Source organism: Lepidochelys kempii, chromosome 5 (assembly GCF_965140285.1).
Source record: "Lepidochelys kempii isolate rLepKem1 chromosome 5, rLepKem1.hap1, whole genome shotgun sequence".
Taxonomy (NCBI): Eukaryota; Metazoa; Chordata; order Testudines; family Cheloniidae; genus Lepidochelys; species Lepidochelys kempii.
Genome location: NC_136384.1, coordinates 112,490,920 through 112,504,731, shown reverse-complemented (window position 1 = coordinate 112,504,731; position 13,812 = coordinate 112,490,920). Strand labels below are relative to the sequence as shown.

At 39.5% G+C, this 13,812-nt stretch overlaps 1 protein-coding gene across 2 annotated transcripts in view; it reads left to right on the top strand.

Moving 5' to 3' along the window:
• The window catches only part of SLC24A2 (solute carrier family 24 member 2), a 169,572-nt gene that overhangs the window by 141,680 nt on the left and 14,080 nt on the right, over positions 1-13,812 (top strand). For both annotated transcript variants that reach the window (XM_078852940.1, XM_078852939.1), the window contains exon 7: positions 7,056-7,190. In XM_078852940.1, coding sequence (XP_078709066.1) covers positions 7,056-7,190 — 135 coding nt within the window. The remainder of the gene's footprint in view (positions 1-7,055; positions 7,191-13,812) is intronic.

Here is a 13,812-nt window from a genome sequence, read left to right as displayed (position 1 = left end):
GTATGGACAGTAAATTTGTTGTGGAAATTAAACTACGAGACACATTCCAAAATTCTTTTCTCAACCTTCATTTTTGTAAAATAAAAACTTGAATTTTTTGTTGCAAAAATACCCTACTGACCCACAATGTAACATGTAAAGGGGATATCTGTCTAATGTAGTTCTTATTACATTTTATTTATTTATTTATTTATATGTAATGCGGTAGCACTTATAGCAGTGGTCCCCCAACTTTTTCCGTCGCACCCCCTCTTAACCCATAATGGAAGCTGTATGGCCCCCCCCACCAGAAGACTGTGATCAGGAGCCACAGCTGGGAGTGGAGCCAGAGCTGCCATCACGAGCTGGGGCCTGTGGTCAGGGGCCCAAGCTGGGGGTGGGGCCAGAGCAGAGCTGGGGGCAGAGTGGGGCTGGCCAGCACTCTCTCCCCGTCCCCATGGGGGGGCAGGGCCCTGCCATGCCCCGCCCAAATGTTTCTCCATGCCCCACAGTTTGGAGATCACTGACCTGGAGGCTTAGTCAGGGATCTGGGCCCATTGTATTAGGCACTGTTCATGCACACATAAAAAAAGATGGTCCCTGTTCCAAAAAACTTACTAAGTATAAGATGAGAGAAAACAGGTGAATATAGCATGCAGGCAGAGAGGGCAGGGAGCCTAGCACAAGAGAATAGTGAGACAATTAAGATTAGTGTAGCAAGTAAACCACGCAAATTACCTTTTCATGTAATATCTTTGGTACAGTTACTGTTTTATGAACAACTGTAGCGAGTTCACACATTTCTTAATAAAAAAACCCACTTATTTAATACCTGTCGCAGTATAATAAGTTTAATGGGGAAGACTATAAAGAATATAATGGTAAGTTATTCTCTTCACTGACAGTTCACTGAGGCAGTCAGTTTGAAAGGAACAGTATTAATATATTCTGGTGGTTATCTAGAATACTAAAGAATTAGTTCTATTCATAACATGAATAACATGTATAGTTACATTTTCCTTGGCATATTCTGATCCACATTTTCAAATGAGGCCTCTAAAATGCACCTGCAAAATTTGTGGGCACATCCATCTGCTTACACAAATGTATATTTGTACGGACAGATAGATCTTTACACACGTATGGCCTGACTTTCAACCTAACCTTAACCTGACCTCTGTGTGACTGCAGTTGTTATTAGGCTGGGTTTAGGAATCCAGGCAATGAAGATATCTAAGTACTTCACAACACTCACAAATGTATCTTTTTAGCATTCTTCCTTGGCAGTGCCCTTTGTGCTAGACTGGTATTGGCTTACATTTTTCTCAACCAGATTTCACCAGACAATTAATTTTTTTGTCCTACTTTCTTTGTTTCTTTCTTGTTGTTTCATGAGGGAAATATACCTAATATTGTTAGACTGGCACATTGACTTCTGATCATACAGGCATCCAAGGATCATCAAAATGACGTTTCATCATTAATTATTAAAAACCAGGAATTTTAGTAAGGACACGGAATTCCATTCACACTTGAAAATACCCCCACAAAAATTTATCCCACAGATGGGTTTAATTCAGAAATATTGCAACATCTCTGACTGGTCTAGCTTGAGTTATTTCACTCCTAGAATCATTGAATAATAGAATAGTAGGACTGGAAGAGATCTCAGGAGATCATCTAGCCAAGCCCCTGCACTCAAGGCAGGACTAAGTATTATCTAGATCATCCCTGACAGGTGTTCGTCTACATTGCTCTTAAAAATCTACAATGACAGAGATTCCACAACCTCCCTAGGCAATTTATTTGAGTGCTTAACCACCCTGACAGTTAGGAATTTTTTTCCTATTGTCCAGCCTAAACTGCCCATGCTGCAATTTGGGCCATTGCTTCTTGCCCTATCCTCAGAGACTAAAGATAAAAAATTTTCTCCCTTGTCCTTGTAACAACTTTTTATGTACTTGAAAACTGTTATCATGTCCCTCTCCCCAGTCGTCTTTTCTCCAGACTAAACAAAACCAATTTTTTCAATCCTCCCTCATGTTTTCTAGACCTTTAATCATTTTTATTGCTCTTCTCTGGACTTTCTCCAATTTGTCCACATCCTTCCTGAAATGTGGCCCCCAGAACTGGACACGATACTTCAGTTGAGGCCTAACCAGCCCGGAGTAGAGCAGGAGAATGACTTCTCGTGTCTTGCTTAGAACGCTCCTGCTAATACATCCCAGAATGATGTTTCCTTTTTTTTAAACAGCATTACACTGTTGACGCATATTTAGCTTGTGATCCACTCTGACTCCAAGATCCCTTTCCACAGTTCTCCTTCCCAGGCAATCATTTCCCATTTTGTATGTGTGCAACTGATTGTTCCTTCCTACGTGGAGTACTTGGCATTTGTCCTTATTGAATTTCATCCTATTTATTTCAGACCATTTCTCCAGTTTGTCCAGCTCATTTTGAGTTTTAATCCTATCCTCCAAGGCACTTGCAACCCTTCCGAGCTTGGTATCATCTGCAAACTTTATAAGTGTACTCTCTATGCCATTATCTTAATCATTGATGAAGATATTGAACAGAACTAGACTCAGAACTGATCCCTGCGGGACCCCACTTGTTATGTCCTTCCAGCATGACTGTGAACCACTGATAACTACTCTCTGGAATGGTTTTCCAGCCAGTTATGCACCCAACTTATAGTAGCTCCGTCTAGGTTGTATTTCCCTAGTTTGCTCCTGGATGAGTTGACTGTAAGTGTAACACTCATATTGTCTCAGAGGCATGGTGGTTTGTTTTTTTCCAGCCTCTTGTGGGTAACTCAGTGTTGCTTTTCCCCATTAGTCAGATTTTCAAAGATGCTGAACATCTTCAGCTTCTGTTGATTTCAATGTGAGTTCTTGGAGCTCATTAACTCTGCAAATCAAGCCCTGATTCTGCATCCTTTATTCTTGCAAGTTAGAAATGAAAGATTAGACCTTAAAAACCAAATTGTGCCTACTATAATGTATGCACAGCTTCCGTTATTGCCAGTGGAACTGGTATGTATATGACTAAGGGCAGAATTCAGACCTAGAATGGTAATAATTACTTGTGATGTGTACAATATCTTTCTGCTAAGTATTTTCACCAGAATAAGAGACCTGCAACCAATTGAAGTGTATGCTTCCCTTTTTCTTTACTACAGTATCTGCAAAATCTCTGCTTAGAACCCAGAGTCACATGCAGAATTACAGAAGCTGCCACCTGCTCCTAATTCCATAGCCATTCACAGTGCCTTGTGGCTCTTTGTATTTTTTTATAACTGTGAGTTTTAAATTTTTTGCCACATAAACTGCAGACTGGTGCCTAAAACCTGGCGAAGAGAAACCAGAGAATAAAATGACACTGTTTTCCCAGTGTGTGCAAACAGTAAAAGCTTTTGTTTTGAATTGAAGAGACTTTGATTTAGTTCAGATAACTCGCTCTTCATGTCACCAGCTCCACATTTGTCACTATAATTAGCCTCCTTTCCATCCCTCTGTAGAATTATGTGGTGAGCTTCTGAGGTTTCAAAGTTTGTGATATTTTCTATGCCCATGTAAGACAACAATGGGTCTGATTCTGAACTCATCAATACTTGGGTAAATCATGAGTAATTGCATTGCCAGTGGAGTTAGTCCTCATTTACAAAGAAGAAAGACCAGAATCAAAAGGCATATGATCAGAATGGACAGTACTGCATGCATGAGTTGTGTGTTTAACATCTGCATGTTCTACAAATGTGTGTGTGTGTCCATATACATATCAATATATGTTCAGAGTTACAATGATTAAAGAGGATTGTTAATCTCAGCTAATCTCTAAATATGATAATTCAGAAAATACTTAGTCATTCAATGCTGTTTTTGAAACTAATGTTTATGGAGGTTTATTCCTGCTGCGTCTGCTGCTTGAAATATACCCGGCCACTCAGAAAGAGTTACCTAGGCAACCTTTCAATTGCTTCTTTTGTGCTCCTATTTTCCTCAGTAATCATTATTTCAAAGCTAGGTATCTAGCCTCATCTGATTCCCGCACCCCTAGTTGCTTCTGCCAGAATCTGGAGACAGAGAGAACAGATTTGGTTTGAAGGAAGTAGTCTTGCACCTGCATATGTTTTCTAAAGAGGTCAAACTGCCATAGATTATGGAAATGAAGGGCAGAGCATCTGCCTACTTTGGCAGTGTACAGAAAGATAAAAGGACGCGCCAATCTCTTAAACCTTTCAGATGCTTAACGTTCTGTGGCGAGTATGTGACCAGTTGTATCCATATCTGTTTGTAAAATCTTGTCATGATAAATACCTGTGACTCTTCAGTTCACTGTCATTTTTTAATCACTCAGATTAGTTGGGAATTTCCAGAAGTATAGGGACTAACAAGATATGGTCTTCTCTTAACATGTGTGTATAATTGGTAAGGCAGCTGCATCTATGAACACATCAAGAGGGAACTGTGGATATGGGCTCGATTGTATCTTTGTAAATCTGGCAAAACTCTAGTGAAGTCAATGGAGTGATACAGATATAAAACTGGAAAAAATTCGGTCAGAATCAGGTTTTGTGTCCCTTAGTGTTGATAGGAACATTTAAAATGATCATTTATAGAGACGACAACCTTGAGTTACTTGTAGAGTAATCAAACGGATGATTTTCTAGTCAATAATTAGGAATGGATTTTGAAACAGAACTATTAATAAATCCCCAAAATTACAGAGCTGTGCAATAAACTAACCAAATCAAGTAGATTCTGAAACCAGCCTCTTGCAGCACTGTTAAAAACCTTAACTAAGCACTGTTAACACAGGGTCTTAACTCATAGAAAGGTGATGATAATGTTCCTCAGCACAGTATAAACTTATTGGAAGAATAGTATGTAATTTTCAGAAAGGTCTGAGATCTCAATTATAATCTCTTTTTAAAATGACTTTTAAAAGTAGGCACATCCTGCATGCTCTGAGGAAAATCCAACTTATATTGTCTTTGGGCTTTCTCTTACTGAACTCAGTGGGAGATTTTCCAGTGAATTCAGGGGGGGTTGGATCAGGCCCTTTGTGGGACAGAACCATTCAGGCTGAATTTTGTGTTGGCTTACACAGCAGTGTAAATTAGATCTGGTGTAACCCCATTGACATTGCCTCTTTGAGTTACACCAGGGATGAATTTGGCCTCGTGGGCAAAAAGGCCAGAAAATAGGTGTAAGTGTCAAAGTAGTCTAGGTCATGCCCATTAGCAGCAGACTATGGCAGTCCTAAAGGGTCTTATGTCACCTACATGCTGAGGAGTGAAAGGCGGGCAGAGAAACCGGAAAAGTGATGTGGCTAGCCGTAAAGGACCTATGTCACAGGAGACATCCCTCCAAGCTTATCCTGTAGTAAGTGGCTGAAAACCAATTAACAGTAGGGTGTAAAAACAAACAAAAAACACTTGTGTGTAGAGAGGTTAAAATATTGGAGTGAAGATCCATCATGTGGGTGAAAGTTTTTCCCTAAGGTTTTGCTGGTTAGTTGCTAAAAAATTGATGTGCTACTGGAAGGTCAGAGGGCAAAACATTATGGATGGTCTTGATTCAGACCTTGGTTACTCTGGTTTTGCCCAGTATAACCCAGGATGGAGGAAACAGTAGTGGAAGTCTGTTTGGAGATGTGTCAGAGGCACAAAGTGAATACAATCCCTGTAGCCTGATCTTAGATTATGTATTAATTATATTGATTACGTAAGAATCTCCAGTTATCACTTTGAGGGTTGACAGGTTCTTGCCCCAAGATCAGGCCCAGTATAATTTAAATTATTATATAGTTGGGAACCCTGATGTGCACAGTTGCAACACTCACAATATAGGAACTAATAGAGGAAATATAGTTTATTAATACGTTTAGCACAGTTACAAAGACCCCAACTCAGTAAGATAGAGATACTACAGAACGTACATCTGCACATCCATATACTCGCATCATCCCTTGTAGAACAACCTGCAATGTTAGCCATCATCTTCCTCATTAGCATCACCTTCCTCATCATCACCAGTGGCCATCTTTCTGGAACTACCCAAGGACTACATCTCTCTCTCCTACTGCCCCTAGTCTGGGATGCCACTTTTATACTATGTTACACTGACGCCGTTATGTTCAATGCATATTCAGTAGGGGATTTTTCCCTTCTTATTGTTTGTATTTCCTCACCTCACTAATGTTGGAGTGTCTTTTTTCTATAGGTTAGTATTTCAATGATCTCAATTTATTATATACATCACTTTGTTACCATGGCCCTTTTGTGGTTAGGTATCACATTTGTTATTTCTGTCCTAACTAGTTATTTTGGTTCTTTCCAAGTTCTAAGTTGTGGTGTACCTGTTAAGTTTAAAAGGGAATGAAAGTTAGGAAAGCCCCTATGCCGACCTGCTGTAACGCATCCTATATGTTAAAGGTCGCAGTTATACATGGACCTTATGCTTTAGCTCCATTTATCTAGGTGAAAGTCCCAGACATAAGTATGCTGACTTGCTGAAGCTAATGTCTTACAGGATACGGGCCTGTAGGTTTCTTGCATTACTGCCGAATATAATGCAAAGCAGTAAATATAATGAAGGTGAGCTAGCCCACTGGGCTACAATAGCAGTGAATATAATAAAGTAAACTAGCCCACTGGGCTACATCCCCACTCTGCCAGGATGCCTGAAGCTGGTCAGTGCAATCCCAAAGAATGGCTAGCATTGGCAACGGAGGGGCCACGGGTTCATTGCATCCTCAGGCAACCTTTGCCAGCAGGATTCATGTGACGCTCTAGCTGCAGTTTAGTGCTCCACTGCCCTGGCTGCTATCGCGTAGACTCCTGGCAGTGTAAACATAATCTGCCCCTCTTCAGAGGTAGAACCCTTTGGGGCACAGGCTGGTGCAGCTTGCACCTTCCTGCACCAACACTGGCAATTCAAGCCCAATAGTTGTAATATAGCTGGAGCTAATGAGTCTTTCTTCAAGGCGTGAAGTTCGCATGACTTTCTCCAAAGAGATCGCTGACTTTATTCACCCAATTTACCTTCTATTCATTTCCATTTTTATGACAGAATTCAGAAGATGATGATGAAGAGCAGCCTCTCAGCCTGGCCTGGCCTGACACCTTACGCAAACAGCTCATGTATCTTGCTGTTTTCCCCATTGTTTTTCCATTGTGGATTACCCTGCCAGATGTCAGAAAGCCTGTGAGTACCGCACTGTTGTTATAAGTTGATGTGTTTTGCACAATGAGATGGTTTCATTGAACAGATTCAAACTTCTCCGTCTTCTTGAACATTTTTAACCCCCTTTGGCATAGTTTTAATATAGTTTAGGATCCCTCTATTTTAAGGCAAAGATGTGATAAATAACTTTTTGCGGTTTACAAAGCCTAGTGGATTAATGAAAAAGTAGAGTTTGTGATTTTTCAGCAGTTTCACTTGTGGAGAAAATACAACACCAGAATTCTGAAGCAAACATCAACCTTAAACCAAGTAGTAATCTGGGAGGTATCGTTGTGAATGTGTTGCCATTATGTGCATAAATATTTTATGGCACAAAGAGAGAAATTCTTTCTTGTGGGTCTTGATAATTGCATTTCTTGATGTCCACTATGCATTACTTAACACCATAGGAAGTCTACCTTTCAGGAACGCACAGACCACTAACAGTTCCTGTATCCTAGTGTCTCCGAAACAGCAGTAAAGTCTGTGCTTTCTATAAATACTCACTTTAAGAATTAAACATTCAGATTTAGTCAAATAAAATGATTATATATAATAGTGCCACTTTGCATGTCTGAGGCACCTTTCAACTTAGGCTCAAAATACTTTACAAACAAAGGTCCATGTTGCATCACAGCTTCCTCTGGCAACTCATCAACATGGCCAAAGTGCTAACAGGGCTTCTCCTGAGAGCAAACGTCCTGAGGACCCACATCGTTCTCTGATTTGATACCACAAACATACTTTAGCCACCCCTAGTGGCGCTTCAGTCTTCAGAGTGGTTGTACTTCCATCTTTTCATGTTCTCTGTATGTATAAATATCTTCTTACTATATGTTCCATTCTATGCATCTGATGAAGTGGGCTGTAGCCCACGAAAGCTTATGCTCAAATAAATTTGTTAGTCTCTAAGGTGCCACAAGTACTCCTTTTCTTTTTGCTGATACAGACTAACATGGCTGCTACTCTGAAACCTATCAGAAATGAATGCAGCCTCAGCCAGTATTACTATCTGCGCTAATTCCCTGTGAGTTAAAAGATTGATGATTCATGTCCTCCTGACTTGGTCTCTGAGTCTCCTACTTCTTCCCTCCCAGCCCACCCACTTCTCAGTCTCAGATCTTGGACCCTATCAAGAAACATGCACAGGAGAGGGGAATGTGGGACACAATACTAGGGAAACAGCTGACTCTCGCTATCAAAAAAGAGAATTGTAATGTTAAGATGATACTGTCTGCCCACGAATGTCAGGGGAACAATCAGATCCTTAGGGCATGTCTACACTACAGGTGCTACAGTGGCATCTGTTACCTACATTGACATTAAAACTCCTTACAACTCACCTAGTGGTGGTAGCTAGGTTGATAGAAGAATTGTTGCCTCAACCTAGCTGTGATTAGGTCGACATAACTATGGTGTTCAGGGGTATGAATTTTTCACACACCTGAGAAACATATCTAGGTTGATCTAAATTTTAAGTGTATACCAAGGGTGTAGTTAATTAAGCCCCACAACACCCCTGAAAGGAATGGTACGTAATGCAGGACTCTCCTGGATTTAACAGGGCACAGCAGTTTATGGCAAACTGAAGAAGAGTACTATAGAGAGACAAGGTAGATGAGGTAATATGTTTTACTGGACTTACTTCTGTTGGTGAGAGAGACAAGCTTTCAAGCTTTACAAGCTACACAGAGCTCTTCTTAGTTAATTGACACTTCAAGGGTTTTAGGAAGGCAGAATATAATTATCAGAGCCAATACACAGGGGTTAACATGTTTACTTTTACTAAAAAGGCCATTAGATGTCTCTTGACCACAAGTGATCAGAACATTTGATTTACATCCCATCCCAGTGATGGCCCCTCTCCCCTGAACACCGTACTAAGGTATTGGTGCAGTATTGATTCAAAGGGAAGATTGCCACCTATTGGATTCCTAATACCACTGCCTGCAGCACTTAGATTTTCCACACAAGTACTGACCCTGCTTAGCTTATCTGACCCTACTTAGCTTGTGACATCTGACAGGGTCACTGCACAGCATGGGCTCGCCCTACAACACAGTACAGTGGAAGATTAAATACTTAAAGCCAAATTCAGTTCTGAGACCAGTGCAGGCAAGTTGTACAGGTCTAACTGAAAGAGGAATTAGGCCTACACAAATCAATTTTTAAAAAACATTTTTTATTTTTAAGATGTTTTAACACAAGTAAAATTAAATCTAAAATGGTCATGAATGCCATCATTGTGAAATCTAGACAGCTTCAAAAAATGAGTTAAAAGTAGTTTCAGTTATTACATCTGCCCCTGAGTCCCCCAAGGCAATTTACAACCCACATTTGCCTTTTATTTTATTTTATTTTATTTTATGTCATTTTGGCTTGTTTGTTTCAAATGTTTTATTAAGGCAAGAAGAAAAATAACCAGAAAAAAACAATATCAAAAGATTAATTACTCCTACGGCATAAATTTCATCATCATTTGGCAGTTATGTCCCTGATTAAGGAGAGAGTTAAGCACATGTCCTATGTTAAGTACAAGTCATCCCATTGAAATACAAAAAAGTAAAAAATATTTTCAAATATATTGTTTTCTCTAGTCTTTTTCAGGAACAGTAATCTTAGTTGTTACTTGTTAAACATTTTCACACACAGGTTTGATTCCTAAATATAACTGTCTCTTGAATGCAGTTATATTCATCCTTACTCAGGCAAACTTTCATTAAAAAGAAGTTTAGCCTGAGTAAGGACTAAGTAAAAGCTGAATAAGGTGGATTTAGGAGTTGGCCCAGTTATTTATATTATTTACAATCTTTTGGTTATCACTTTAGGATGAGATCCAGCAGTCTTTCCACATGCAGACCATCCATTAATTTCATCCCGATCTTTGTGTTTGCAGTCACTGAAGGTTGTATATTAATAAAAATGACTGTAATAGTTTGTCATGTCCTCACTCTCTTGTATTTACATATTGAAACGGTAATAGCTGATAGACTCGTCAAAGCTGAAAAATCAATAGCTGGATTAATGCCTCAGTAAGTGTTTTAATCTCCTCATCTTAGTTCAAAAATATATTTAAAACTTCAAAGAGAGGGGATGCACAAATGTATAAGAGTCTAAATCAGTGTTCTGAATTCTTCCTCCCACCACATTTCCCCTCCCATGCACTGAAAAGCTTCGGTTCAGTGCAAAGAACACAAACTAAAATAAGACTGTCAAATTTTTCTTTGATAAAGATTTCTCAAAAGGCATAATTTTTCAGTTTTCCCATCTGTTTGTGCTCTCATGGTTTTTTCTTTTCGAGTTCAAACAACTATGTTAAAATGTGTTGTTTAATAACATAACAGCATACAGTATGATATAGGTTTCAGTTTTGTATTGGTCTTTGTTTTGCAATCTCATTGACTATTAATATGAATCAGGATGTATAAAGTTATTCACAAAGGATTTCAAATTCTATTCTCAATTACACCTAGACATGGGAAGTGGTGTGCATTGTTTGGAATAAAAATCTCAAACTACCCGAAGCGCTCCTTGTAATCATTTTATTCATTTGCCTCAAACATTTATGTTGTATAACCAGTTGTTAACAAAAATGTTTAATGAAAATCAAAAATCTCATTAATATTCAAGTGACTGTAAAAGTCATGTGAAGGTTTGCATCAGCAGTGCACACGCAAGTTCTGGCCCATTGACAAAAAAAGAATTGATTCCAGTAGGACATACTATATCATAACATAAAGGATGAAGTATAAATGTGTATACTGAAAGTCAAAGGGTGGCAGAAACTAAAGAAGAATTTGATTCACAGAAAGGAATGGCTTGTCACGAATAGCAGGAAACAGAGGCTAATCTTGTATGCAGTTTGTAATCACATGTAGTAATAACTGGAGAGGTAACAGGATGTATCAATGTGACAAACTGTTTACATTGAACATTACTGTGAAAGAATTAACCAGACAGTTGCAGAAACTCTCTATGCCCAGCTGCCTAACTTGTCACAGATGCTTCATTAGCTTGTTTGTGTCTAAAACTCTCTGTCTTACTCCTGCCTGTCACCACCACCCGTACCACCCAAAATAATGGTTGATTATGGTGGTTCAAAGTGCACTTCAGAATTCAGATTTACATGTACAGTGTGAGTCAAAGATTTGAGCAAACCTACTACAACATTCAAATAGATTTTGAAGGCAAACTAAACACTTTGGACACAATTTGCAAATATGATAATTTTAATAGGAAATTCAAATTCCCTATTTGGAGGCTCATGTTGGCACTTAGACACATAAAATGAGCACTTGTGTGCTAAGTGCAGATTTGAGAGTCCATATAGAGCTTTGTATGTCCTCTGTGGGTGCCCACTTCTGAAAATTGTCCTCCCCTTTCTTCTGGGTGTTTTTCCTTTTCTCCTTTACCTTCCTTTCTAAAATATATTTTAGCTGAACTGAAGGGGGAAGTATTAATAGTGTTTACCAGCACTAGAGCAAACTACAGTCAGTTCTATAAATCCTTATAGTCTAATGAATGCCAAATTTAGCAAAATTCTCTAACATGAAATATACAATTTTTAATTAATAGGATCCCCGCTGTCTTTGTTTTTTTTTTTCCTGAATTTTATCCAGTGTACAGATAATGATTTTTTTTTTTTAGAAATACAACTACAGTGGTCTGTATATTAGTTGAAAAGCAGCTCCATAATTAAATCAATAAATGATCCATTTTAATAAACATTTGCTAGCTTAATAAACTGTTTACTTAAGACGACCGCTTATGGAGCTAGACCCATCCTCACTGTAATGCTATTGAAGTAACTGGCAGTACGCTAGGGACTGATTTATTCCATGGGGATTTAGTGGTTGGCTTTTCAAATGCCTTTATTAATAATAACAATAATAATAGCTAGATGTTGTAGTAATAATAACTCATATTTGTACAGTACTTTTCAGCAATAGATCTCAAAGAGCTATACAAAGGATATAAATATAATTATCCCCATTTTACAGATGGGGAAATTGAGAGACAGAGAGGTGAAGTGACTACCTCAGAGTCACTCACCAAACTAGAGGCAGGGCCAGGAATAAAACCAGGTATCTTGAATCCCAGTCCAGAGCTCAGTCCACTAGACCCTGCCCCCAACTGCCTCCCTCCTTTCCACTCTGAAAAAAGAACAAATAATGAGGCTCAAATTCCACCATGGTGCCAACATGGGGCAAATCGTTATGCCCATCAGTGGCAGATTAGCCACTGGGCCAATGGAGCCTGTGCCCAGGGGCCCCGGCCAATTGGGGGGCCCAGAAAAATAGGTGCCCCTGCACTCTGACCCACTCCACCCGCTGGGCACTCCAGCCGGGGAGCAGGGTCAGGGAGTGGGGGCTTGCCCCGCTCTGCCTGTCTGGCACTCCAGCTGGGGAGTGGGGTCGGGGCGTGGCAGCTGGAGTGCCAGGCGGGTGGACTGGGGCAAGCCCCCGCGCCCTGACCCCATTTCCCCAGCAGAAGCATCGGGGGGATTCAGGGGAGACTGCAGGCCAAAGGGGTGTGGAGGGGCCCCCATTTGCTCTGGCCCAGGGGCGCACAAAACCCTAATCCACCCCTGGTGGCTGTGCAGAGTCCCATTAACTACACTGAGACTCCATATAAGTGAACATTTCCTTCAACAAATAGAACCATTATCATCTACAGGACTCTGAACAAGGACAAAGGTGTGCCAACACAGACCCAATTTCAGGATTAGAGCCTAAATGAGCAAAATATGATGAATGATAAACTATATCTAATGCCTAGAGTAATAGAGAATAGAGAGTTCGTACAAATAAATGTACATATGAGACAAATATATGAGGTATTAAGATTAAATATAAAATAAAAGCACAGTAATAAAAGTGGGCAAAGGTAAAAAAATCCTTTATTTTTTTGCCAAACAAAGGCTCAATACCTTGCAGGATCAGGCTCTAAGAAACAACACATTTGCTGAAAACATTCTTTGATCATAATCCTATTCATTTTAAGCTCTGATATTTTTCAAAGACCATTAGGAATTCTATACATATGTGCCCCAGGAAAAATATGTGAGCAAAGAAGGCACTATGCAGAAGCAACACCAGTCCATCAAATGTAGATTCACGCAACTAAATTCAGTTGACATCTCTAAGTCGAAATGGCATATTTACTGTATGAACCATGCTTTTTTGATTTGTCCTGTTACCATGACCACAGCAGAGCCAACTGGTAATAAAACTGGGTGCTAATATCTTTATAAAGCAACCATCCCAACAGCTGCATACTCAACTGGAAAGAAATGTTGAGAAACATTGCTGTCTGACAGCTCTGACTATTTCTTCCAGGAAAATTTTTAGAACTGACAGCTCTGCTCGTTCCCAGGAGCTTGTGAATTACTCACATGGATGAATATCCAAAACTTTGACAATAATTACAATCTAATTTTTTTTGAAGATCCAGCCTCAGTAAAAACAGTACTCCCACTCTTTTTTTCAAATTCATCTGTATGCAAATTATTACCATATTTATTGGATTTGTGCATGATTTCAGCTTCTACAATTGGCACAGGCTTTACATTTTGCACTTTTTCAGTTATAATGTTTTCTCTTCT